Raw genomic sequence first — 26,005 nt, 5'->3', positions numbered from 1 at the left:
TGCTGAACAGGGGAAAGATGGAAGAGAGCGAAAACACCAAGGTGAATTTCTTGCCGCGGGCGGTGAGCCACGAGCCAATCCGAGGCGGCGCAGATGCTCTTGGTCATTCTCAATTAATTTTGTTGCGACAGAATAATTTCTTCAACTTGTACATGTTTGCGCTGCGTCCGTCCGTCTGGCGTCTTGCTGTTCGTTGCTCTTTTTCTCGAGTGCAACTGCGCCTGGTCTCGACCTTCCCCCCTCCAAGCAGTGCTCCAGTTCTTCCCACCACAATGCCGAACATTCCAGGGAAGCAGTTCGACGGCAAGAGGCGCAAGAAGGCCAAGGTCCAGCGCAACAAGAGCAACGGCTTTGACGAAGTCCTCCAGGCCGACATCGATCGCCTTCTCAAGCAAAGCCGGCCCGAGCAAAACCAATCCAACGACGACACCACATCCGAGCCCACCCTCCCCGAGACATTTACCGAGATCGATGTCAAGATATCCGAGCTATCCTCGACTGGCGACGGTCTTGCCCTGTCTGAGAAAGCAGACCATGTTTTTGTGGTTCCCTTCACTGTACCGGGGGATACGGCGCGAGTCAAAGTGATCAGGCATTTCCCAGCGCTGTCCTACAGCATCACAGACTTTGTCCGGGTAGTTGATGCTGGGCCTCAGCGGAATGATAGCCTTATTGGCTGTGGCTATTTTGGAAAATGTTCCGGCTGCCAGCTCCAGATGATGTCGTACGAGGACCAACTCGCTCACAAGCGGCGCATTGTGGAAAAGGCCTACGCCAACTTCTCGGGCTTGATTCCCGAGCTGGTCCCTGCCATTGGAGAGACGTTCCCGTCGCCCCTCAAATATGGATACCGTACCAAGCTCACGCCGCATTTTGAAAAAGGTGGCAAAAAGGGCAAGAAACAGGACGACGAACCCGCTGAGGTCCAGGTGCCTCCCATTGGATTCACATACAAGAACCGACGCGCGGATATGGACATTGAGGACTGCCCACTGGGGACAGATATTGTTCGACGCGGGCTCAAGAGTGAAAGGAAGCGAGTCGCCGAGACCATCCGCTCCTTCAAGAAGGGTGCGACTCTTCTGATGCGGGAGTCGACTACTCGAGTTCCCAAGGAAGACGCTTCTAAAAGTGCAGACGCCGAGACACAGCCCACAAATGAAACTTCAGGCCCGGATACAGGCGATGTCATCCGCATCGAGCACGACACCTACGTCGAGGAAAAGCGTTGTATTACAGACAACAATGCCACCTCGGTAGAGTATGTCGACGACTACATATTCACCAACAAAGCCGGCGCCTTCTTCCAAAACAACAATTCAATTCTCTCTGGCTTCACAGAGTACATCCGCTCGCAAGCCATCCCGCCTGGCAACGAGCACGATCCCCGCCCGATCAAATACCTCTTGGACGCCTACTCCGGCTCGGGTCTCTTCACGATCACACTCTCCCCACTCTTCAAGTCCAGCCTAGGCGTCGATGTCGCCGGTGACTCCATCGCCTCCGCGCGCGAGAACGCCCGTGCCAACGCCCTCCCCAACACCGGCTTCGCCGCCGCAGACGCCGCCGTACTCTTCAAGGATGTTCCCTACCCGGCTCTTCAGACTCTGCTGGTCATTGACCCGCCGCGCAAGGGCTGCTCCGATGACTTCCTCCGCCAGCTTCTTGCGTTTGGGCCGCGCCGCGTTGTCTACGTCAGCTGCAATGTTCACACGCAGGCTCGGGACGTCGCGGTTATGGTCCAGGGTGACCAGACCACTGGGGTGCGCTATGATATTGAGAGTATTCGTGGTTTTGACTTCTTTCCGCAGACGGGGCATGTTGAGGGCGTGGCGATCTTGAATCTCGCTGGTGCTGCTGGTGCTCCTGCGGAGTCGAGTTGATCTAGATGCATGGACTTGTATATCTTGACTTCCGTTATCTTTGACATGGTGTGTTTGAACTCGATTTTGCATTGCCTCGGGCGTTATCTGTGATGGAAACGGCAATATAAAAGCAATTCATTGGGTGGGTTGGGTTTCTGTATTGTAGACCATGAGAAATATATATCCAAGGATCATGCAGGATCTTGTTCCTAGAGAAAAATTTCACTTCGAATATACAATTTCCTACTGTTTATTGAGTGCGGCATAGCATAGAACTAACAAACAAGTTCCGTATAGATATCTACCTGGAGCCTCGATACAAGACGCTGAGAGACGACACCGAACCATTTTGAAACGACCACGAAGCACGGAGACGGCAAAGCACACGGAAAGAAATAAACTATTGGCTATGAACAGAGAGCTGGCTGCACAGGCTGACAAAGGTCTTGAGGGTGATCATCCTCCTCTACGTTCCCGGGCCACCGAGGAGCGCGAATCTCCGCACGATGCTGGGGCCGATCTCATCGTACTCAGCCTTGGTGTGGCAGTAACTCCGGAATTCAGGCGTCTGGCCCAACAGGCTGCCTCCGAACCAGGGGCCGTGACGCTGGCGCTTGTGCGTGACAACGGCCACATCCAGACCACCACTCTTGGCACCGCCGCTGCGAGCCTCGGAGGCACGGATACGAGCATCGACCAGGTGCCGGATGTCGCGCTGGAGACGGCGGCCGAAGTCTTTGTAGAGGGTCGAACCACCAGACAACACAATGTTCTTGTAGAGGCCTCGCCGGACGTCGATGGGCGAGGACTGGATGACGCCGTCGACGACGGTAGGCAGCGGGGTCAGGAAGTCGGACGAGTAGATTTCGGGGTTGAAGAAGATCTCGGGAGCCAGGAAGCGTTCGTAACCGACGTCAATGGAGACGCTGCGCCCGTTGGGCGAGGTGACGGTGTGCTTCAGGAAGCGATCTGGCTCGCGGTCGTACCGCGCAAACTCCTTGACGATATCCGGGCTCACGTAGCAGTACTCCTCCTTCACCTTCTCAGCCGTTTTCAAGCTGCTGTCGGGCTCGCCGCGATCCCGCAGCAGGCTCTGTACGAAATAGGTGATGTCTCGGCCGGCGACGGGTATGCTCTTGATCGAAGATCCAATGACGTAGCCCTCAGCGACGGGGATAACGTGCGTGACACCGTCACCCGAGTCGATCACGGTTCCGGTTAGTGAGCGGTCGGTTACCTTGGAGGATGTCCACGATGCGGCAAGGGCCAGTACTGCTTGCACGGCAATGTAAAGACCGGCGCAGTTGAACGATTCGAACATGATTTCGGCGGTGTTTTCACGGTTCTCTGGGGGGTTCAGCGGCTACGGGGGCCGTGAATATCAGTGTCTGGATAGCGAATGGGAAGAATGAGGGTATCTTACCGGCTCCGTGAGCAAGAAGTAGTGATCCTCGGGCTCAACACGCAGGTACTTGAAGATGGAGTTCGACCAGAACCGCTCCATATAGTCCCAGTTCTCAATCTGTCCATGCCGGATGGGATAGTTGACGCCGTACCCAGGGCCACTGCCTGCAGCCAGGGCCTCATCGCCAATAAAGAAGTCCAGGTCCTCGGTTCCACGCTTCCCGGACAGGTGCGAGCTGGCCCCGCCGCCGCTCGACAGGAACGACGGCTTGTTCCCAACTGCCGGCCGGCTCCCGGAGCTTCCAGCGCTTCCAGCACCGGCCTTGGTGGCAATTGCGGTCGGAAAGACAAAGGAAGGGGAGTCGTTGCCGGCGAATCCTAACGTGAACACACCATGGTCAGCCTGGGTGGGAGTAAGCAAGTTCGAGACACCTACCAAGCTTCGAATAGCCGGTGCCGCTGCGGAAATCAAAGACGTTAGCATCTCATAATCCCAAGTTAATGGTGTGTTCAGCAGCTCCACCTACTTGTCCATGACAACGGCCGGTGTTTGGGACGCCATGGCGGGTTGGGAGAGGGGGGATGGCGGTCAGCGACAATTGGAAGCAGTCGCAGTCGAGAGGGCCACAGAGACTGAGGTCGGATAGGCAGACGGAATCAATTGATCGGGTTGTGTGCCCGGTGTGGCATGAAGCAGAGAGAGAGACAAGGTAGGCAGACAAGGCGGGGGGTGAATGATGGGCAGCAGATGGCTTAAGTAAGGCGGCTCACTCACTCACGTCATGTGCCTCGAAAGAGTATGAGATTGGAGCTTGCTATCAAAACGCTGTGCTCCTGCCTATGATTGACCGCGTTTGCTACAGACAAGCATGGCAGGCGCGACTTTCTTTCCACACCACACACCCTCTTTCTGATTTCCTCCCCTTCTCCCACTTCCTTCACCCCCCTCTGTCTTCCCGATCCTATTCCTCTTCTATTCTTTTGGCCGGCTCACTCGGCCCTCCTACGCTCGTTTTGCTGTTATTGTTATTCGATCCCTCCAGAGTCGCTGTGCGAATCGCCGGTGGGGAGTTGGCTGGTCCCGCAGAATTCAGAGATCCATCCGTGCCGATTACGATACTGGATTCTGAGTGACAGCTCGTCCGTCTCTCAACTCTTACCGTGTGCTCGCTCAAGCGTGCTTTCATTTCCCCTACCACCCACTTCCCTTTAACTACAGCCTACACGTCTGGCTCCAAACATCTCCACCATGGCCAGTGTCCAGGAAAAGGACAAGATCTGTGCCATCTTCATCCATGCCGGGGCGGGCTTTCATAGCGTCGAAAATGAGAGGAAGCACCTCAAGGCCTGTGAAAAGTAAGTCGGGCATTCGGTTTACAATTGGTTTTCCTCTGGGTACTGACTCGGTCTCAGTGCCGCCAAGGCTGCGATGGCGTTCCTGAGAAATGGCGGCACAGCGGTTGATGCTGTCGAAGTGGCCATCATGGTTCTTGAAGATGCTCCGATCACGAATGCTGGATATGGCAGCAACTTAAACATCAAGGGAGGTGTTGAATGCGACGCCACCATTGTTGACCACTGGGGCCGCAGTGGTGCCGTTGGAGCCGTCCCCAGTACGTTTGATATTAACCCGCTCCTTCTTCTCTGACTGATCTGTCGGCTTGCAGATGTCAAGAATCCAATCATGTTGGCCCGGAAGATTTTCGAACACGCCCATAAGCCACTGGGCTTGCAGAGGGTGCCACCCAACTTCCTTGTTGGAGAGGGTGCCAAGGACTTTGCCTGGGATCATGGCTTGGTGATTGTTCCGGACGAGGTCTTAATCACGCCCACATCCATGGAGCGGTGGCGGACTTGGTGCAAAGACGTCGACCGTTTTGAGCGCCAGCACCAGGAAGCTCGCCCAACCGATCCTTGGCATCGTCGTCCAGTGACTCCCATTTCCACCCGCTTGGCACGCGCATCTCTTCCCGCCCTGTCGAACACGATCGAGGCTGATCTCGCCTCTACTCGTGAATCAGAGCCCGTTCCGATGGAGAGTGAAAGCCTGCAGATTGACAAGCTCCTTGATGGTCAGAGAACACAGGCGTCTTCGGAATCAAAGCCGCAAGAGGCAGATGGGACATTTCCTGTCGACCCAAGACTGTCTGGGGAGCCTGCTTCTGAGACCGGTGTGCATGATCATGTCACTGAGCCTGGCGGCGACAACAAAGATGAGGACATGATCACAGACACCGTGGGAGCAATTGCCATTGATCAATGCGGAAACATCGCCGCTGGGTCCTCTTCGGGGGGGATTGGAATGAAGCATCAAGGTCGAATCGGCCCAGCAGCACTGATAGGCATAGGGACGCATGTCATGCCAGTGGACCCCAGAGACCAGGATCACACTTCGGTTGCCGTGGTCACTTCGGGGACTGGAGAACACATCGCCACAACACTGGCAGCCAGTACCTGCGCATCCCGCGTTTACTACAGCCAGAAAATGGGCCAGACCGGCGGGCTCGAATCGGTAACCGAAGAGGAAGCTATCAGCGCAATGATCAATGCGGAGTTTACAGGTGAGCTTTCTGTTCCTTTGCACTACTTGTTTGGAAGCTAATCTCATCCCCACGCTCAAATACAGGCCATCCAGGTGTTAACAAAAGCCTCATCTTTGGCGCCATTGGTATAATGGCTGTCAAAAGCAACACGGACGGCATTGCTCTCTACTTTGCGCACAACACCGACTCATTTGTAAGTTCTACGAAGGCACAGCTGATGGATTGGTCCGCTGACAGCATATCCCAGGCTCTGGCTTCCATGTCCAGCAAGGATGAAAAGCCTTCCTGCGTGATGTCCCGGAACAGACACAAGGGACTCGTTGCTCAAGGAGGCACTATGTATCGACACAAATAGTAAGGTGCATTTCTACCGGTCATGGCGACTGACTGCTAACATGGATGATCCTGTCAGAACCCCAAGCCTCGACTACGCATCTGATGGTCATTTCACGGTTGTTCTCGTTGGGTTGAAAGGTTAAGCTCCTTTCAGGAGTATTCTCGTTCTCACTGCATAGCAAGAGTGTTGTCCCTTTCCCCATGCATTTGGTGCCTTCACACTGTCCCATCCTGCATTTTCTGGTGGTGTTTCCAACCAGCATAGCGACAAGGCGTCTCGGTCACCATGGTCGCAATAGGAACCTATTTCCCCTTTCCTAATTGTTTTCCGACCCGCATTGGTTGTTATCGTGTGTCTCAGTCCAGATACCCAGGCGCTTTCATTTTGCGCCTGCCTGTTCCTAGGGTCCTTCAAGAAACAAATTGAGACATCTGTTTCCATTTAACCAGTCCAGTATCTCCTAATTTGACCTGGAATGGATCATCTTCGAAAAATCCCGTCCTATGATCCAAGTGGCATGGTATAAAATGCAGCACCCAAGAGAAAAAGAGAACAATCAAGGACCAGGTGTAGGCGTAGACATCGGCGTACCCGCAGCCGAAACACCATTAATTCGCTTCTTTTTCTTCTTCTTCCGCGGCAGCAACGCAGGCTTGGCACCATAATCGCCCAGCTCCAATTGCGTCCCGCAGGTCAGACAGACGGTGTCCGGCGGCGGTTCACAGAAAATACTCAGACAGATAGAGCAGACGTACCCAGTGCGGACGACTCTGCGGTGACAGAAGCAAGCGGCGCGGAAATCCACATTCACATTGGTCGGAAGCACCAAGTGGCGGCGCGAGCGCTGGTCCGGCAGGAAGGCCATCATCAGGTACTGGAGCAGACCGCCGGGATTGTCGAGACACATGTAGATCCCCTTGGTCGCGTCACAGGCCTGCTGCAGGAAGACGGCGTCGCCGCTGATCTTGCACACGTCGATGGGGATGTGCAGGCGCTGGCATGCAAAGATGCTGTTCATCATGGGGATATACTGGTGCGCTGAGTCGCTGGATCCGCTGACGCTCACGATCAGGATGCGGCTTTGCAGTCGCTCGTCGTCTTCGGCAGAGTATCGCGCTGTTCCTGCCCCGCTGCTGCCGCCCGCACCGTCCGCTGCTGTGTCCTCGAGATCGGCGCCGCCGTGCGCTTCGGCCCAGGCGATCGTGCGCCGGTTGATGTGGCTCAAGGCAAGCGTCAGCGCTCCGGCGAGCATTGTCGATGTTGTGACGCGGAGGTCATCGCCCGTCGTGGAGTTCATCAGCTCCCGCAGGTTGCGATTCACCTGCTCTTCGACCATGCGGAATGGGCGGTATTTGTTGGTTTGTTGTGCGGCGGCGGCGGCGGCGGTGCTCGCGCCGTTCATGTTGATGTCTCCATCTCCATCCGGGGCGGTGGTTGTGTCCTTGTCCTGGTGGACAGGGTACAGCCATGTGGCTTTTTGGCTGTGTGATGCTACGACGGCGACTTCGTTGGCGTAGTTGCAGGCGAGGTGGGCGTTGATAAAGACGAGGATGTTGGCAATGGCCTTGGAGAGGGGGAGGGAGTCTTCCAGCTGGGCCCAGGCGTGGGGATTCGTGTCGATGATGACAGTCAGAAGGGCCGGGGCGAGGTCTAGTTTGTCCGATGTTAGCTTCGGTACTACACTTGGGGAATGGGATCGAGGGCACACACCGGTGGCTGCTTGCTCGTAGTGCTCGGATGCATCGACGGAATTCATGGTGGCCGGGGGGTGGTCAATGGAGGGCGCAGTGCATGATGGCACTCTCGCTGAATCTCCGATGCCTTTGTCTTCGACAGTCCCCGGCGCAGACACGAGGAACGAAGAACGAAGAAAGAAGGACAAGAACGGAATTGGAAGCTTGGGCACGATAAGGCCACTCACGGGCGATAACCACCACCGCCGAAAAACAACCCTAAACAGGATCTCCACTTGACCGACTAGCTACAGTATTATGGTTGTTTCAGATGGGGATCGGACTTGACTCGTTCGGACTGCCCGCGAGGGACGGGAGGTGGTCGGTCTCGGTCTCACGGTCCTATCAGCAACTACGTTCGTGAGCCTTTGGGAAACGCGCCCTATGGATCCACTGGGATCAATCACCACCATGATGGCAGATACCCCGTATGCAGGAGAATGGTGTTACCACATGCCAGCCAGGCGGGCAACCAGGATGGTATGCTCTATCCAGACATTCTGCAGTCCGTCTCACGGTGGGCAACGTGACGCCACCGGTCGCCGTGGTTGGTCTTGAGAGAGCCAGATAAGATCAAGGCGTAATCTAAAGAAGAAACGTAAGATATTCAACCCCAAGTCAAAAAGGATGAATTAGCTTTGCTTTTTCCTGTCATGGTGGTCCAAGGACTAGTAGTTAGTTAAGTTATCCATTCATCATCTCCCGTCTTTCTTCTTCATTCTTCCTCCGTCGCTCCCCGCTTCCACAGAAAAAAAAAGTTGCTGGTTCTTTTGATCTTCACCACCTCCACCACCACCTTCACTCTCTGGCCCCTCCATCTCGAACCCCCCTTGCAGCGTGCTGCTCGCACCCCTGCAATGGTCTCAGCAACGGGCGAAGCGCGCGCTGTTCACCTGGCTACGGAGGCCGTCGAGCTGGTCGATGCCGGCCACCGCGAGGTACGTAATACACTTTCCCCCCGACCACGATTGGGTCCTCCGGAACATCTGGCATACTGATTTTCTGGGCTCCTTGACCAGGCTGCATCGCGAAATCTACGAGAAGCACTATCCATTGCTCCCGACCACCCCGACGTGAAGGCGGCGTTTCTCAAAATCCAACACGAGGAAGAAAATGGCCACCAGCTCCTGGAGCTCTGTCGGCGGTACACCGCGCGCAAGGATGAGACCGCCGGCAACGAGGCAGCTGCCTACCTTCGCACGGACGGCTTGAAGCCACCCGAGAACGTCGCGTTGGAATCCCTGAAGCTTCTGCTCGCTCAGCGGCCACATGCCTTGTCGGCGGCCCAGGACGAGATCATTTCCGGACTGGTGCGACAGAACGCCAGCGTCCGGCAATTTTTTTCGACAGAGCTGCAAGTATCGGTGACGACTTTCTTTGACGAGATCTACCCCCGAGGCGACGGCGCGGCGGTATGCCTGGACACGGTGGTGCTGGATCCCAGTGTGTGGCCCGCAGAGGATACGCGGTCGCACTGCGAGAGCGAGCTGTTCCAGTTATTCTTAGCGAAACTCATGGAATCCGGCCATGACCTTGATGGTCGCGCCCTGAAGGGTATTACGAGGCTACTTGCTGTCGACGCTGATCGACTGCAGCACCTGGTTGACGGTGAGGGTTTCGAGGTGATCCTGACATCATTGGATAATCGACTGCCCCTCGAATTGCGCAGTCAGGCAACCTTGGCGACCGCAAAGTACCTCGAGGTAGCTAAGGAGCCCGGAGAGAAGCTTTTCTCCAAGCTGATTTTGTCTATGATTGGCAAAGGTCGCCATGATGATTTTATTGTGGCCTTTTCTGCAGTCACGGCTGTTTTCCCCGTGGCTCCCGCTGCGATGGCCAACCTCTGCTTGTCGGGAGAATTCATGGAGGCTCTGGGTCCCATGGCTTCACGAGCCACCAAGAGCAAGAAACTCGAAACTTCTGTGTTGGAATTGCTGAATGCCGCGTGCATCAATAAAGCATGCCGCGAAGCAATGTCCAAGCAATTCTCCGAGTGGCTGTCCCACACCTTGACAAATGGCAGCGACGAATGCTCTGAGCTAGCGGCGGTGATCCTGGCAAAGCTCCGAGCTTCTGAGACGGATCAACCCGCGGGCGCGAATGGCCGGGCGCAAGTGGAGGACGGCGAGGTTCCCGAACTGGTTCAACGGTTCAAGGGACTCTTGTCCGATCCCGAGGCTGAAAAGATCTCCCATGCCGTTGAGGGACTTGCCTATTCCTCGGTGAAGCCCTCCATCAAGCAGCAACTCAGCGAAGACCCGACATTCCTGCGTGACTTTGTCACCGTGATAAAGAAGCACACCGGCGACTCCTCCGTTCTCTACGGCGGCTTGATGGTCGTCCTGAACCTTACCAAGTTCCTTCCTAATCTCTCAGAGGAGCAAAAGAAAATGTCTCAGCTCAAGGACTACGCCGACGCTTCTACTGGGAAAGCTAGGGCAGCTCCAGATGTTCGAGACGAGGACGAAGCCGTGATCGCTCGGTGTTGCGCCCTCATTGATGCAGGCATCATGACGCTGCTGGTTGAGTGTGGAAAAATTACACTGCCTTCGATTCACGACCTCACGAGTAAAATTATGTTGGCACTTTCTCGGAACCAGAAGTCCCGAGGCACTCTCGCCCAGCAGGGTGCGGTGAAGCTGCTGCTCAGTCTCGCCATCCCGAAACAGGGGAGCTCCGGCCCCATCGTCAACGAGACGACCCAGACTGCGTCCCATGCACTGGCCCGGATTCTTATCTCGGTCGACCCTTCACATGTGTTCCCGACATCCGGCTTCCCCCAAATCACCACGGCCATCCGCCCCTTACTTGCCCTCCTCTCGGTACCCGAAACCCCTTCTTTCTCGGCTGATCAGCCTCGTGACTTGCTCCCGGTATTTGAAAGTCTACTGGCCCTGACCAATCTCGCATCGTCTCCGGACGAGTCCGCGGCAGAGCTGATTGTTCGGCAAGGCTGGTCCGCCGTCGAAGATCTGCTGCTCTCCAGCAATGCCCGTGTCCAACGCGCGGCATGCGAGCTCGTCTGCAACCTGATGACCTGCGAGTCCGGGGTTGTCCAGTTTGCCGATGGCTCCAAGCGCGCGGCGCAGCGTCTGCATATCTTACTGGCCTTGACGGACGCAGACGATTTGCCCACCCGGCTTGCGGCCGGTGGAGCCCTGGCTATGCTCACGGAGTACAACGCAGCCATCGCGGCGGTGTTGGATCGACCACGCGGTGTCGAGCTGCTGCTGGGTCTTTGTCAAGAAGACAATGACGGTCTGGTCCACCGTGGCGCTGCCTGTCTGCGCAACCTGACCTGCATGGCATCCGGTGACATCGGAGCGCGAGCCAAGGCGGCCGTCCGAGCCGCGGGAGGCATCGAGATCCTGACTGCGTGTCTCAAGAAGACGTCCAACCCGGCGGTGCTACAGGCGGGCGTAGAGGCTCTGAAGCCGCTGGTGGAGCAGTGATGATTTATTTGCATGCGGAGATATCGGGACCGGGCTGGACGATCTTATTTTTTTTTTCCGCCGGCGTTTCTTTGTTTGCTGGGATTAGCGTTCTGTCTGTTTTTAATTCGGTGCATCCGGGTTTCTGGGTATAGAGTGAACACGAGTATCAGGTGATGCTGTCTATGCAATGGGTCACGAGTCCTGCTCTGGGTCTCCTAACGTAGTTATTCTATCCGATCGCCAGGGCTACCACCACCACCCGCGACTCCTATAAGCATGACGTCTGGGCCCACCCCACCACCCCGCCGATCGACAAATCACCGCCGCGGCACGACGCACACTTACCCTCTCAACGTGGGCCGGGTTCCATCTTTCCCTTCTTTCTCTCTCTCTCCTTCTCAGCCTCTCTTCTTACCCTCGTGGCCCTCGTTGTTCTTCGCCTCTAGGTGAGTTTCCTCCCACCTCGGCCCTCACCGCTTGCAGTCGTCCCCACTAATCCACTTCTCACAGGTACAGTCGCTCCTTTGTTCCACGAGCTTGTCCTCTCTCAAATCCCCCCACACACCAAAAAAATCTCTTCTTTCCTACTTCCTCTACACAGCTTCACACATGGCTTCCCTCTTTTCCTCCGTTCCCTGCGTTCGCCCGCTCACCTGATTGCGTTGCTTTGTGGCCCTCAGGTTGGACTCGACTACGCCCGGATCTCGGCACAATCCCAAGCCATTGGCAGTGCGCCTAGGCGGCATTCGAGTCTGGTGGGATAGACCAGAAAGTACAGACCAACACCCGTGCAGGGTGCTATCAACATCATGAAGTTTGGGCGCAATTTGCCACAGTTCACCGTCCCCGAGTGGAGCGCCTCCTACATCAAATACAAGGCGTTGAAGAAGCTCATCAAGTCGGCGGCTGAAGAAATAAAGGGAGGACAGGAGCTGGACCTGGCGGGTAAGGATGGCCTTGAATTGTATCTTGCTCCATCGAGCGCGCTTCTAACGAGGGGCGGTTTCTTTTGTCTTTTCCGTTCGGTGTTATAGGCTTTTTCTATTCTCTCGACCGAAATGTCGAGGATGTCGATTATTTCTACAACAAGAAGTACGCAGAATACGTGCGTCGCCTGAAGCTCCTCGAGGACCGCTACGGTTACTCGATGGAAGGTCGCCACCGCCTCGAGCCCGAGGACCGTCATGACCTGCGAGAGGCTCTGCTGGATCTGCGCTACCACCTCCGTCGCTTGCAGTGGTACGGAGAGGTCAATCGGCGTGGGTTTGTCAAGATCACAAAGAAATTGGACAAGAAGGTCGGTGCCCAGTCCCAGAAACGCTACCTGGAAACCAAGGTCGATCCGGCTCCGTTCGCATCCAATGCGCGCGTGAACAAGGCGCAGGAACGGATCAATTCGTGGATGGCCATCATCGCCGACCAGAGCAAGGCCGACGAGAAATTGGCCGACGACTCCAGCTCCACGCACTCCTCCCTGTCGCTCAAGCGCGGACCCTCCCGACCTTATCTCAACCTGCCCCCAAGTGTCCTGACGGCTGTGGACGAAGCTCTCCGCAAGGATGACACCCACGTCTTTCTCGAGCTACTGGAGACGCTCAAGGCTGCTGCGGATGAGGTTGGTGATGCATTCTACCCCAAAGTGGTGAAAACCCTCATTCAAAGGAGCATCCTGCACCGCGCGCGGGCCGCTCTGTCTCTGCTTTTGGAGCGCGTCGACACGCTCGAGGAAGATGACGAGATTAACCGTCGTAACTGCCTTCATCGTCTGGTCATCTCTATTGGCCGTGAACAGTCAACCAATGACTCCGAACCACAGGCGTCCATGGTGCTGGATTTCCCCCCGGAGACTACGCGCTACATTACGCCGGCAGCACCACCCACCTTGCAACCACCGCGCTCCGTGGTCAAGGAGATCCACATGCCTCAGCAGCTGGGCCGGGATGACCCGACTGTGTCCTATCTGCAGTATCTGTTGGATGAGCTGCGTCCGCACCAGCGGGCGGCCCTCATAGCCAAAGATCTTTCGGGGCGCACCCCACTGCATTACGCAGCGCAGTATGGCTTCAAGGTTGTGTGCGAGGTGATCATTGAACACTTGAAAGAGTGGGGCATGTTCGATGTCAGCGAAGGGATCGATGGTCCTCTATGGCAGGACAATGATGGTTGGGCGCCCCTACACCTGAGTGTGGTGGGCGGCCATCCGAAGACCACCGGCTACCTTTTGGATGCCGAGAACTGGAAAGACCCTACGCAGGACAATGGTCATATTCGCAAGCAAGTCTCTAAATCGAATGCGGTGCTAGCCCTGGCTACAAAGGCCAACTTTGTGGATATTGTCCATCTCCTGGTCAATGCCGGAGTCGATATCAACTATCAAGATGAGCAAGGCGAGACGGCATTGCATTTTGCCGCTCGCTTTGGACATGATGAGTGCGCGCGGATCCTGCTGGAGGGCACGGAACACCAGAAGGCGGATACGGAACTGGCGGAGAATACTTACTCGTGGACACCGCTTTTCATTGCTTGTGTGGATGGGTCCTTGAAAGTGGCCGAATTGCTAGTCGCTGCTGGTGCAGATTTGGATCGTTTCGATGCCTCCGGTTGGACGCCCAAAGAGCATGCCGCGCTGCGAGGACATCTAGCCATTGCACGTTGTCTGGCAGAAGTCAGCCCCGGTGCCCCTATCCCCGAGCCCGAGTCTACGACATCCTCCTCTTCTGCAAATCGCACGCCATCCCCTGCGGGCTCCTCTCCGCCTGGCTCGTCTCTGACTGAGCGCCGTTCAAACGTCCCCGGACCGACCTCCGGGAGTTCTGGGTTACGCAGTACTGAACCTATCAAAACTTTTGGACACCGGTATCTCACCGATGAGACCATGATTCTGGTGAGCCTGGGCACAATGGACATGCGCAAGCCGCTGGTGACAGTAAATCTCGACCGGATTCCAATGGAGAATGCCCATGCCACGCAGCTGGACACGGCGCTTTCCATGGTCATTACCGCCAGCGGTGCCCACGGCGAGCCGGAAGTGATTGATTTGCCCGTTCAGGATAATATCTCGACTGAGCCAATTGTCTTCCACACGACCGACGCGAGCAAGGTTCGCCTTCTTTTCGACCTGGTCCCGACTTATTCCGGTTCAAAGGACCAGGTTGTTGGCCGAGGCGTCGCGCTGCTTTCCAGCATCAGACCGACCGTCGGGTCCCAGCGCATCAACCTCAAGGGTGATTCCACTGTGCCCATCATCGCCGCGAACACCCTCGACGTCATTGGATCTGTGACGTTCAACTTTCTCGTCATCACCCCTTTCACACATCCCAACATGTCCATCACGGGAAACCAGACCTACTGGCGGACGTTGAGCTCGACAATGGTGATCGGTCATCGCGGTCTGGGTAAGAACATGGCAGGTCGTAATTCACTGCAACTGGGCGAAAACACCATACAGTCGTTCATCGCAGCGGCGAACCTGGGCGCCTCATATGTCGAGTTCGACGTCCAGCTCACCAAGGATCACGTCCCTGTCATTTACCATGACTTCCTGGTCAGCGAGACAGGAACAGATGCACCCGTGCATACCTTGACCCTAGAACAGTTCCTGGAGCTGGGCAAAGGTCGACGCCGCTATGTCCTCCCCGACAGCGTCGACATCCATCGCTCGGGTACAAGCCCTCGGCCGCGGTCCATGTCGGTGGGCGGCTTCGAGTACGACCCAGCCGAGCTGACCGAGAAGATCAAGTACACGCGCGACTTTAAGAAGAAAGGATTCAAGGGCAACACTCGTGGCGAGCACATCCAAGCCCCTTTCGCCACCTTGGAGGAATTGTTCAAGAAAATCCCCAAATCCGTTGGGTTTAACATCGAACTGAGTGAGTACCCACCGCTTCCCGAAGAACAGTTACAATTTTAGACGATCTAACCAAGGTCGCTATAGAGTACCCCATGCTCCACGAGAGCGAGGAGGAAGAAATGGACACTTACGCCGTGGAACTCAACTCCTTTGTGGACACCGTCTTGACCAAGGTCTATGATCTCGGCGGCGGCCGAGATGTGCTGTTCTCCAGCTTCAACCCAGACATCTGTCTCCTGTGTGCTTTCAAGCAGCCCTCCATCCCGGTGCTGTTTCTGACCGATGCTGGCGCCTCGCCTGTTGGTGATATCCGCGCTAGCAGTCTGCAGGAAGCCATTCGGTTCGCGTCGCGATGGAACCTGCTCGGTATTGTCTCGCAGGCTGAGCCGCTCGTGCTCGCTCCGCGCCTTGTTCGCATCGTCAAGGAGTCCGGACTTGTCTGTGTCTCGTACGGTGTCTTGAACAACGATGCCGTCAACGTTGACGTAAGTTCATTCCTCTCATTCCTCACTCTTTCACCATCTGACTTTCCCTCTCCTCTGCAGTACCAAGTCGCCCAGGGTATCGACGCCGTGATCGTCGACTCCGTTCTGGGTATAACCAACGGCCTGATCCAGCGCCAGAACCGCGGCGAGCGCACCCCAGGCCCATCGCCCAATCCCCACCCCATCAGCGATCGCGCTGCCAGCTCCCTCGCCGACGCGATGAAGGAGACGTCCCTGAACCAGGCAGACAAGAAAAGTCTCCTTCGTACAGACGCGGAGCCACCTGCTGTTGTCTAGTGTTATATGTCTGCATCTTCTCACATAGTTGCATTCTGCGTTTCCTGTCTATATCTCTTGTCTGTTCGGCCGTGGGCCCGCTTCAACAGCTAATATTATTGCCACACTGCGTGTCATGGTATGATCATACCTTGGCTGCTGTTTCATTCGTGTCATGTTCGTCCTGCATTCAGCCGTACTGCTGCTTCCTGTAAGTCTTTCAGCCGCTCTTTCGTCGTATGCAGATATGCATGTCAGACAGGCTTTCTTCTGGGCTTCGTTGTGTAGCACTGGGGCCCAAGATGTGGAACAAACACGCAGGTTATACCTACATTACCCATCTCATCATCTTTTCCATTCTTTGTTATTTCTTCTCCTTCCACTACCTTCGAATCCTCACCACAATCAAGCGCTTCACTCTACCCCCGATGCACGGTCCTTCCAATCATCTCTCTCAACTCATCTGCCATACTCTTGAAATACTGGTCTCTACCGGGCTCCATCCATCCCTCTATACTCTATACAAATAGCCTTCTGGCCCTCGCTTCCAGTGAGAAGAAGTCATATTGAACAAAGATCCTCCATGCCTTCCCTCCCTTCCTCTGTGCAAGCTAAAGATATGGTGGGCTATTTTGTACCACGAATCGTCTACCCGCGAAGCTCCTGTCCACCCTGTCAGTCCAACTGTTGGATGACTTAGGCTCAGCTTAGGGCCTTTCTCACCACGTGAGCATCGTATTGGATCTAGCTTCGTAGCGCTGTTTATTCGTTTTATATACCTTTCCTAAAATTAGTATATTCTCAGATAACATAATTATGATGATATAAAAATTAAATATAGGGAATTGGGTAGGCGCAATCATGTAACACTGTCTTCTCTATCTATCTCAAAGTTTTTTGTGGATGATCTTAGCGTTATAGTAGTAAACAGTGGATTTTCTAGTACTGCGCGTCGTCCTGTAATCCGCCACTCTAACACTTGTAATCTTTGTTTGAGACAGTTATCGAATACGAAACCGAAGAATTAATGTTTCTACTACTTTCAGGTTGTATACTACTGTCCGCTAAAAAAAGCGGCGGAACGTATCCATTGGCCGGGCCAGCCGTTGAAGTCGGCCCCTTTTTTGAACATCAAGTCTCCCCAACATGGCAATACAGCTATCGCCGTGGCGCCCACTAATGAATATTGTAATGGCGCCCCAGTTTTAGCGCCCCAGTTTCAGCGCCCCGTTATATTAGAAGGTGAACCTTTCTACTTGACCCAAAATGCTCTATTCTATCTCATTGCTGTCGATGGAACGCCCGCGCTGAGATGAAAATAGCAGGGCATCAGAATCACGCTTCACTAGACGAGCAGGGCTATTTTGCGCCTATGGTCATCTTCAATAGGTAAAAAAAAAGCGACAATCTACATAGTGTGGCAGTAGAAGGGGGCCAGTTTATAGTAGAATAGAGGGGCGTCGTCATCATTATTGCCCAAAATAGCAGCGAAGGATGAGGACAAACGGATAGGCAAGCTAAAATTCGTTACTATGGAGTACTATCGCCCGAATCGCCCCGACTCATTTGTCTCCAGTATTCCTTCAGCATACTATATCTAGGAAACACCTTGCAGCTTTGCGTAGATTCTTAATATCCTTGCGGAAATGTCTTCGCCTCATCTTCATCTGCCCATCTGGGTATTTGCTATCTTCGCGAATCTATACTTACCGCTGATATTTGCACTTCCGTCACATCAGCCCTTCTTGCCTGTCCTTGACCCAAGTGGTACGCCTGTTTCTGCCTCGTTATATGCCCCTTTCTCTTATAACGAGCTCAATAAACGAGCTCTGCAGAAGAGGGATGAGCCAGAAAATCCAAAATTCTACCGATATGCTCGCCAAAGATCCAATAGTTATTATTACTATGACATTTCCAGCAGTCTTACCGCATACAAGAAAAATGAGTATATTGCATATGTTGAGATATCGAAACCCATTGTCGCCGGGGGGCAGGGGGAGGTCTCGTATGCGCGCGTGAACTACTATAATGGCCAAAGCGAATTCAAGGGCGTCGTGAAAGAAACAGAAGGCGCAGAAGCACTTTCCAAGGCAGAACTACAGCGCATAGTCCTACAAGATGAGAAAGAGGCCAGCGATGATTCCACTATTCGTGTTCCTTGGATTCAGGAACTACTATGGGTTCCAGAAGTACCGGAGGAGTATTCGGCGCAGACGGTGGTAGTGATGAAAAAGCTTGACGGGGAGCTATCTTCCCTGCTGCGGAATAATGATAATTACGACGAGACGTTTGCAGTGCTGGAGCTCTTGCGAGGTATAAGGGACATACACGCATCGGGAGTGATCCATCGAGATCTCAACCCTAACAATGTGATGTTCGAACGGGATAGTGCGGGCAAACTCGCTTGGTATGTGATCGACTTTGATTACGCCATAAACTTCAACGATCTCGACCAGAGCCCCAACTGGATGTATCCAATAGGCACTCCTACATACGCTCCTCCCGGTGAGAAGCCCCACTGTCAACTTATCTGACATCTGGAAGCCCCGGTGTATGATACTAACAGTCTTGTTTCGCTCAGATTGGCCCAACCGACAGCAGCGTGATCTTTTACCTGCCATCGACGTCTGGTTACTCGCCCGGACCCACTATGATATATTGAATCCAGGATTCCGGTCAGCGAAATCGGATGATGGCGGGTCTCTTAGCAAAGAAATTATGGACTACATCAATGGTCTTGTCCTCAAATTCCGCGTCCCGGCCGGAGGGAACTTGAGAGAGGAGTTGGACGATCATAAAGATGAAGTCTATCAGAACCTGATGAGTGGATTTGACTCGTCAAAAACAATAGACGAGCGTCTGGAAGAAGAAGTTAAGATTATTGCGGAAATGTTCGTCCCCCAATCCTACCGTCCAGGCGTAGCCCAGTATTATAAACGATACTGTGGCATGTTAACGGAATATACGAATTTGGAGGTGATATGTCCTGACTCTAAGGATGCAAGATGGATTAATCGATTGAATTATAAGGATGTATCTATGTATAACGTTGCATGTATATAGAGTACTCGGAACGAGTGAAAGCTATAAGGCCGACTTCCACTATAGAATTACAAGAACCAAGGCGGCTTTGGGGCCCACCCGTGTCAGACATTTTAGGGACACCAGCCTCTAGAATGCAACGTCCGGCGTTCAAAACATCATCTCTTCCGTATTGGTGTATACCTAGAGTGTACCATAAGTCCTTTGTAGCTTATTATTGTCAGATTCCAAGACCACACCGTCTTCTGGCGTAGCAATCATCGCTCCCTCCCGGTCGATAATTACCCTATTCCCAATTGTCTGGATTGGATCCTTCAGACCTCGCCATCATATTATGAAAAGCTACATCGCCATGAAAAAGCCCCTGGGACCCCCCCCCCCCCCCCCTTCTCCAGTGCCTGTATCATAAACAGACGATTGAATAGCTTATATTCTGGACCGAACTGCTGGCGTCTCAGCATATATTGATAAAATGGCGTCTGTGTATTATCGAGTAGTCCTTTCATAACAAGAATTGTTGAAAGCTCCACTTTTGATGGATTGGATCCCATCGGTCGTATTCCCAAAAGGCATCGTATATTCAAGGCATATAACTGCCTAAGTCCAGATCTTTCATGCCGAGTGCACGGTCAAAGTCTTCTCTCCCTTTGTTACTCTCGCGAAAAGATCCGGCCTCATTGGGTAATCAGGGAGGGTCGGCAAAAAAAATTTTTTTCTTGTATTTGGCCGAAGATATGTTAGGTCGTTGCCGAGAATGGCTCTGCTTGGTGTGAGCAGCCAGCTGAGTCGGACCCCTGTAGTAATAATAGTACTCCGCGTTGATAATTCCCCACATAGGGATCCTAATAGCCTTGATCAATTGCGTCTTACTATAGATGGTGGTAGACGGTTCCTCCGATCCATTCGCACTCGGGGGAACCCGAGCAGACGATCTCGGCCCAGCCCGAGCCTCCAAGCTCTCGAGCGGGTGGAGGCATTCATTTCCGGGGCAGCCAGAGAGCTCTGTTGTAGCTGGGCCCCTTATCGCGCCATAACATGATCCACCTTAGACGGATTTAATTAGTTACTCTTGAGAGTTTTATGATATGTTGGTCCAGGAATCCATACATAGTCAACTCTTTCGGTCGGCTTTCCAATTCCGGCCTGGATGATTAGGGTTTGCCAGTCCCCGCAATTCTCGAGCCGACCGCCCAGCGAGAAAAGGAAGCTCTTCTGAAGAATTATTATTAAGATCGGCTGATCTTCCTCTTGATCTCCCTTCCCACCGCGCGTGTGCCTTGGAGTATACGTCTTATGTCAAGCTCCTGCGAGAGCTTTACGCGTCGTTCATCGATTTGATCTCATGTGGAATAGCCTCTAGCTCGGCGGCCAATAATATGTATGTCGCCACAACAAACGGGGAGCAGAAAGCCCGCGATGCCAGCGCGGCGGAGGTGCTGGAGGATTTGCGCGATGGCCAGGAGGTGTCCAAGTCGCAGTTTCGGCGGGTGCTGCTGAAGATCGATCTTGTGATTATGCCGCTCATTGTGCTTGCCATGACGCTCGCCTTCCTGGACAAGGTACCTACCACGCTCTCCCCGTTCTCCCTTTTCGTGGCGATAGCCATACTGATTATTGCCTTTAGAATGGCCTGGCCTACGCAGCCGTCTTTGGCATGGAAAAAGACGCCCATCTCGTCGGGCAGCAGTACAGCTGGCTGGGCAGTATCTTCTACTTCGGCTACCTGGCCATGGAGTTTCCGAACATGTACCTGATCACCAAGCTCCCCATTGGAAGATACCTGGGCAGCTGTCTCGTTGCATGGGGCACGCTCTTGTGTCTGATGGCCGCTTGTCACAATTTCGCAGGATTAGCCACCATCCGGCTGTTGCTGGGTATCGCTGAGGCGGCCATGCTGCCTTGCCTGCTTCTTGTCAACACGCGATGGTATCGACGTGAAGAACAGCCTTTGCGCACTGCGTTCTGGTACAATACCTTCGCGGGTGTATTTGGTGGCATCCTCAGTTATGCGATTGGCCATATTCATGGTTCATTGCCGACTTGGAAGGTTCGTTCGAGTCATTCATTTTCCCTTTCGCGCGATTTATACTGATTCGATTGATATACAGTACATTTTCATCATCTACGGCGCTGTGACTGTTCTTGTCGGCTTCTTAATCTTCTTCGCTCTTCCCAATGCTCCAGCCACAGCCTGGTTCCTCTCCACAGAGGAGAAGAAGATTGCTCTTCTCCGCGTCGCCGAGAACCAGACGGGCCTGGAATCCCATAAGGTATCCATCCACCAACATCCCCTTCTGCCTCTATCCCATCAACATAGAACTAAGAATACTCACAGAACATCCGCCTCAACCAAATCTGGGACGCCCTCCAGGACCCGCTCTACTACATCCTCATGATCTTCGTGATCGCCCAAGCAGTCACCAACGCCGGGATAACCAACTTCAACCCGCTTATCATCTCGGGCTATGGCTTCTCCGCCGAGAAGACAACATTGCTCGCCACACCTCAAGCCGGAGTGGCAATGGTCGCCCAGGCATCATTTACCTTGCTCGCCTGGTTCGTCCCGAACATCCGGTGCCTGCTGTGGGTTATTGCATCGTGCGTCGGCCTGGCCGGCGCCGTGATGGTTCATCTGCTCGACCCGACGACGCAGCGTAGTGCCTCCCTTGCCGGCGTGTATATCATGGGCTTCTATAATGTGCCCTGGGTGCTGGCGCTGAGTCTGCAGACTTCGAATACGGGCGGGACGACGAAGAAAAGTTTTGTTTCTGTTTCCATCGCTATCTTCTACGGTATGTACCAGTGCTTTTATATTGTTCTTTTTGGTCTCATCGGTTCTGACAATCCTCTCTAGCCGTCGGAAACATCATTGGGCCTCAGTTTTTCCTCGAGAGCCAGTCTCCGCGGTACCCGCTCGGCATTGGAGCCATGCTCTGCTGCTTTTCTATCATGGCGGCGATGGGCATTCTCTACTTCGCCATGTGCCTCGTGACGAACAAACGGCGTGATCGCGAGTATGGCAAGATCGACGAAAGCGAGGGCATGGTTTCTGCTGGGTTGGAGGCTGATCGGGCGGATTTGACTGATCGGCAGAATACACACTTCCGGTACGCCTACTGAGGGATCATGGGCTGTGTATACCTAACCTACCTGCATATTTCTACATAGATTGATTCTGTCAATAATAGACTTGTCTCTATAGTGTCATTATGGGATCTAGGTAGTATGTAGTCGCGTCTCGTAGAGACAATAAACAAATATAGATACACAAATATTGTCGTGAAAGAGATTATTATAAGACATCAATTAGCTCACCATATGCGCTGTACGAAGGTGATCCGATTCCCCGATATCGTCCAGGACAGACCCATACCACGCCGTTAGCGTGTCATCGATATTGATCATCTGATCATCGAAGATGGTCGACACCTGGCTCAGATAAGACTCTAGTCCGTCCGGACCGGAGAACATCATGCTCGCGTCGGCAGTGGAGTCGACGCCCTCCATTACGTCGGCGGGGTTTGAGAAGAACGGCACGTTGGTCATCTGCGGTGGCGGCATGGGGTGTTGGCTATCCACGGCGGTGGCGGTGACGGAAGTATAAATTTTCGTTCGGAGAGCGGAGAAGAGATCGCGGAATTTGGACAGGGCGGGGTTCTGCAGGCTTGCGATGCCTCTATCCAGGAGGTCCTGGCAGATGTTCGCATCCTGGTGGTGGAGGGTCGGTGCGAGCATGGGGTTGGCGGAGGTTTGGGCGATCTTGCATATGTGCCTGTTCACAACCTTGTCAGCTGTTGTAGTGTTAGGGTCATGGGTACGCGTTTGTCTCACCAATCGCAGTAAAGACGAACAAGCCCCGTCAGCAGGATATCATGAAAGTGGCGGTAACAACGACAAATAACCGAGATTCCCTCGTCCGCCGAAATAGCCGCCCACTGCTGCAACGCGCTCGATGAGGCATGTGAGCAGATGGCGATCATGTTCTGCGATGGAATCATGAACGACGGCGATGGTCGGTTCAGGTTTAATAGCACCATGTAGTACTCGATGAGCATCTGCTTGTATTCCAGCGACGGCCCCAGGCCCGTTGCATCAAGCTGAGTTTTCCACCGATCTAGCCGCTGATGTAGCTCATCAGAGATGGCGCAAATCTCCTGGAAGGTCATAGTGGGGCATCGTCCTTTCGGGCCACGGGCGATGTATATTGACTCTAGAACGCGGCCGCAGATCTTTCGAAGCTCAATCATATGGGTGAAAAGCCAGGAAGACTTGGAATGGAACATGGGAGCGGATTTTGCTTCATGGGGCGTGAGCTGGTCGATGGGGCTGGTGGTTGGAAGTGGCGTGTCGATGCAATGATCGCGTACTGAGAGAACTCGGCCTGTACTGAGAGCTACATATCTGCGGCTTTGCGTTAGCGGTTATTGGTGTGGAGATGTTGTTTGAGGACATACCTCTCCAAGCTGTACACGGTCCACCAAGTGCGAGTTCTGATTTCGAGTTCTTCTGGACTGAAGTTCCACGATGGATTGTGCCGATGAACCCCTAATTCAAGGGCAATGGACATGCAGTATCGAGTGAGATGCCACAGATCATTGCTGTGGTTGCAGGAAGGCGAATTGATCATTCGGATAGTGAGAAGGATAACAGCCTGCAGACCGGGGAGGTCGCGAGGATGTTCACGGAACCGTGTGAAGAAATGGAGAGCCGTCTGGAAGTACTCTCGTGAACTATTGAAGTCCAGCATCTTGGCATATTCCTTATTGTCACCCGCTTCATCAGATCCCAATGCAAGGACGATGAAAACAATAAACTTCTCAAAGCTGCTGCACTCCCGCGGAAGTTGGTATATGCGTCGAAAGCACGATCGAATATATGCCAGATGCATGAACGGCCACCAGAGATGGACCCGTGCAATATAGACAGAGAGTAGATACGAAGCGATGGCCCGTGAGGGAATTGATGCTGGATTGTCTGGCGGATCATCTTGCGTCTCCAAGTTGCCGTGGTCTGATTCAGACGTGGGATCCAAGCCCACTTGCTTGAAGAAGATGCGGGCAAAGGACGATCCAGCGGCCGCGCCCACTGTGGGGGTTGTCTTAGTTGGTTGAATAAGGGTGATGATGTTGCAGTGAACTTACAATACTTATTCTGGGAATATCGATCCTCAAAGCCAATGGCCAGTACACCCACTTCTTCCGCCTCTTTGCTCACATCGGCCGACCAGGGGAGCTTCTCAGGCACATCCGATTGTCTGGGGTACACCGTAGGATCCAGACGGACCGGTGCATTGTGCACCTGGTCTGACATATTATTATTGCTGGCCTGGGAATCGAGCTTGGATTCCAGTTCCTGGATTCTCGAATGCAGGCGCTCCACGAGGGCATAGGAATAGGTGACATAGTCCGTGATATTACAGGGCTCGCCCTGTTTCTTGCACGCCGAGCAGCGAGGCACAACCAGGTCGCACTGAAAAGTCAGAACAATGAAGTGGGTGTTTTGGGGTCCGGTGGCGTACCTTAACTTTCCGGGCGCGGCACCGGCTACACGATTTGGAGACCGAGGGCGTATATTGCCCGATCTCCCCCAGCAGGGCCATGCCCTGCGGCGTGGCCCCGGGACTGATCACCCCGAAGGGATGGGTGTCGGGGCTGCTCTTGGCGGCCGACATGACTTGCAGGAAGAGAATTGAGTTGATCCGGGGGGCCAAAGGAGAGAGTTGCGGGTTGCCGATCAGCGTTACCAGTTACGTCTGGCTTGGGTGCCTGAGGCAGGAAAGTCATATCGTCACTGTGGAGCTTCCCCTTTAGGTAACTACATATCACTACTCTGTAAACTCGAACAACACCCGCTCCCCCGGTCCTGCATGTTTGGCCGCGCTGGCAAATGCCTCTTCCCACTGCTCCAACTGATATCTCCCAGTAGTCACCCAACCCGCCTGACTGCCCAGCGGCAACATCCCTCCCTCCGCCATCTGGATCATCTTCAGGATATCCGCGCGCTCATACATCCATTTCCCCTTGATCGTAAGGTTCTTATACGTCAACGCCGCCGCCGGGATGACCACGTCCCCGATTCCAGATCCCATCAAACAGACGCGGCCAGAGTGCTTGAGCGACAACATCCCGCTCCGGATATGGCTTGATCCCGCCGCTGCAGGCGGGGAGATATCGAAGAACGCATCGGCCGGGCCATATTTCGCCAGCGCCTCCATCTCCTGCTGCTGATCGTTCGTTATCTGGACCAGCTGGACCCGACCTTCTGCACAGATCGCCTGAAGCTTCCTCAGTGCGTCCATGTTGCGCCCCATCGCAACAACGCTAGCACCCATCGCCAACGCCACCTGCACCGCCGCGCTCCCAAACGGCCCCGTCGCCGGACTAACAATAACCTTGTCGCCGGGCTCTAGCCCGATGCACCGCAGCCCGCCGAACGCAACAGGCTGCACCAATAAGGTCAGTAAGTCTTCAAGTGTATAACCCAACCCGCCTGCAGTGGTCGGCCTGAGCAGCCGCTTCTCATCGAGCTTGTAGCAGTTCTCCAGCGGCATCTTCGCGTACTCCGCATACGTCGAGTCGCGCCATTCCCCGCGCATAAGCCGCGTACTGGACTCGAGGTGTCCCTCATGAACACCCGAAAGCGCGGCTATGCTGGGATCGTCGCGGCCTCGGAGGAAGATGTCGACTAGGACTAGATCGCCAGCGGCGAGGCTCGTCGCGTCGGAGCCCACCGCTGCGACGCGGCCGATTGCTCCGGATCCTGGTACGAGGGGTGTTGGGAGTGGGTAGTTGCGCTTGCCGTTGTAGATGTCGCCACCGTAAGAGAGGATCTTGGCTGTGAGAACCTTGACCACTGCGCTGCCAGGGGTTGCTTGCGGGGTGGGTTTCGTTTGGACTTCGAGGGGCTCGCCGATGGCGTTGAGGACGAGTGCGCGGTGCGTAGCTGGGAGGGGAGCCATTGTGGATGTCAAAATAATCGATGGGGAGCTATGGAGAGGACCGGCAGAGGTCTGTTTTATATTGCAAGTATACGACTC

At 54.2% G+C, this 26,005-nt stretch overlaps 11 protein-coding genes across 11 annotated transcripts; 6 read left to right on the top strand and 5 right to left on the bottom strand.

Moving 5' to 3' along the window:
- Window positions 1–17: 17 nt before the first annotated feature.
- N7510_004423 (tRNA (uracil(54)-C(5))-methyltransferase) lies at window positions 18–1,883 on the top strand (the record flags this gene model as incomplete). Its single annotated transcript, XM_056976349.1, has 1 exon — window positions 18–1,883. The coding sequence occupies one exon, from the start codon at window positions 18–20 to the stop codon at window positions 1,881–1,883; it is 1,866 nt and encodes a 621-aa protein (XP_056836305.1).
- Window positions 1,884–2,331: 448 nt separating this feature from the next.
- Window positions 2,332–3,831, bottom strand: N7510_004422 (actin-related protein 3; the record flags this gene model as incomplete). Its single annotated transcript, XM_056976348.1, has 4 exons — window positions 2,332–3,228; window positions 3,289–3,647; window positions 3,706–3,728; window positions 3,797–3,831. The coding sequence occupies 4 exons, from the start codon at window positions 3,829–3,831 to the stop codon at window positions 2,332–2,334; spliced, it is 1,314 nt and encodes a 437-aa protein (XP_056836304.1).
- A 687-nt stretch (window positions 3,832–4,518) lies between these two features.
- On the top strand, window positions 4,519–6,167 carry N7510_004421 (threonine aspartase 1; the record flags this gene model as incomplete). The annotated part of the gene is made up of 4 exons (XM_056976347.1): window positions 4,519–4,625; window positions 4,683–4,882; window positions 4,937–5,830; window positions 5,905–6,167. 4 exons carry the CDS (start codon window positions 4,519–4,521, stop codon window positions 6,165–6,167), a joined length of 1,464 nt encoding a protein of 487 aa, XP_056836303.1.
- A 538-nt stretch (window positions 6,168–6,705) lies between these two features.
- Window positions 6,706–7,905, bottom strand: N7510_004420 (TFIIH/NER complex subunit TFB4; the record flags this gene model as incomplete). Its single annotated transcript, XM_056976346.1, has 2 exons — window positions 6,706–7,799; window positions 7,860–7,905. 2 exons carry the CDS (start codon window positions 7,903–7,905, stop codon window positions 6,706–6,708), a joined length of 1,140 nt encoding a protein of 379 aa, XP_056836302.1.
- Window positions 7,906–8,739: 834 nt separating this feature from the next.
- On the top strand, window positions 8,740–11,334 carry N7510_004419 (UNC45-central domain-containing protein; the record flags this gene model as incomplete). Its single annotated transcript, XM_056976345.1, has 2 exons — window positions 8,740–8,820; window positions 8,902–11,334. The coding sequence occupies 2 exons, from the start codon at window positions 8,740–8,742 to the stop codon at window positions 11,332–11,334; spliced, it is 2,514 nt and encodes an 837-aa protein (XP_056836301.1).
- Window positions 11,335–12,125: 791 nt separating this feature from the next.
- On the top strand, window positions 12,126–15,948 carry N7510_004418 (glycerophosphocholine phosphodiesterase; the record flags this gene model as incomplete). The annotated part of the gene is made up of 3 exons (XM_056976344.1): window positions 12,126–12,261; window positions 12,351–15,185; window positions 15,251–15,948. The coding sequence occupies 3 exons, from the start codon at window positions 12,126–12,128 to the stop codon at window positions 15,946–15,948; spliced, it is 3,669 nt and encodes a 1,222-aa protein (XP_056836300.1).
- A 1,625-nt stretch (window positions 15,949–17,573) lies between these two features.
- On the top strand, window positions 17,574–18,990 carry N7510_004417 (uncharacterized protein; the record flags this gene model as incomplete). The annotated part of the gene is made up of 2 exons (XM_056976343.1): window positions 17,574–18,432; window positions 18,509–18,990. 2 exons carry the CDS (start codon window positions 17,574–17,576, stop codon window positions 18,988–18,990), a joined length of 1,341 nt encoding a protein of 446 aa, XP_056836299.1.
- Window positions 18,991–20,345: 1,355 nt separating this feature from the next.
- Window positions 20,346–22,089, top strand: N7510_004416 (Major facilitator superfamily domain general substrate transporter; the record flags this gene model as incomplete). The annotated part of the gene is made up of 5 exons (XM_056976342.1): window positions 20,346–20,528; window positions 20,594–21,016; window positions 21,078–21,239; window positions 21,305–21,761; window positions 21,824–22,089. The coding sequence occupies 5 exons, from the start codon at window positions 20,346–20,348 to the stop codon at window positions 22,087–22,089; spliced, it is 1,491 nt and encodes a 496-aa protein (XP_056836298.1).
- A 186-nt stretch (window positions 22,090–22,275) lies between these two features.
- Window positions 22,276–23,252, bottom strand: N7510_004415 (fungal specific transcription factor domain-containing protein; the record flags this gene model as incomplete). Its single annotated transcript, XM_056976341.1, has 2 exons — window positions 22,276–22,741; window positions 22,801–23,252. The coding sequence occupies 2 exons, from the start codon at window positions 23,250–23,252 to the stop codon at window positions 22,276–22,278; spliced, it is 918 nt and encodes a 305-aa protein (XP_056836297.1).
- Window positions 23,253–23,268: 16 nt separating this feature from the next.
- Window positions 23,269–24,640, bottom strand: N7510_004414 (Zn(II)2Cys6 transcription factor; the record flags this gene model as incomplete). The annotated part of the gene is made up of 4 exons (XM_056976340.1): window positions 23,269–23,350; window positions 23,424–24,054; window positions 24,111–24,438; window positions 24,488–24,640. The coding sequence occupies 4 exons, from the start codon at window positions 24,638–24,640 to the stop codon at window positions 23,269–23,271; spliced, it is 1,194 nt and encodes a 397-aa protein (XP_056836296.1).
- A 153-nt stretch (window positions 24,641–24,793) lies between these two features.
- N7510_004413 (putative isopropanol dehydrogenase) lies at window positions 24,794–25,927 on the bottom strand (the record flags this gene model as incomplete). The annotated part of the gene is made up of 1 exon (XM_056976339.1): window positions 24,794–25,927. One exon carries the CDS (start codon window positions 25,925–25,927, stop codon window positions 24,794–24,796), a length of 1,134 nt encoding a protein of 377 aa, XP_056836295.1.
- Between the last annotated feature and the right edge of the window lie 78 nt (window positions 25,928–26,005).

Source organism: Penicillium lagena (assembly GCF_028827675.1).
Source record: "Penicillium lagena strain IBT 129212 chromosome Unknown utg000002l_segment0_segment0, whole genome shotgun sequence".
NCBI lineage: Eukaryota > Fungi > Ascomycota > Eurotiomycetes > Eurotiales > Aspergillaceae > Penicillium > Penicillium lagena.
Note: the sequence above shows the minus strand (reverse complement) of the source record. Positions and strands in the feature narration are given on the sequence as shown.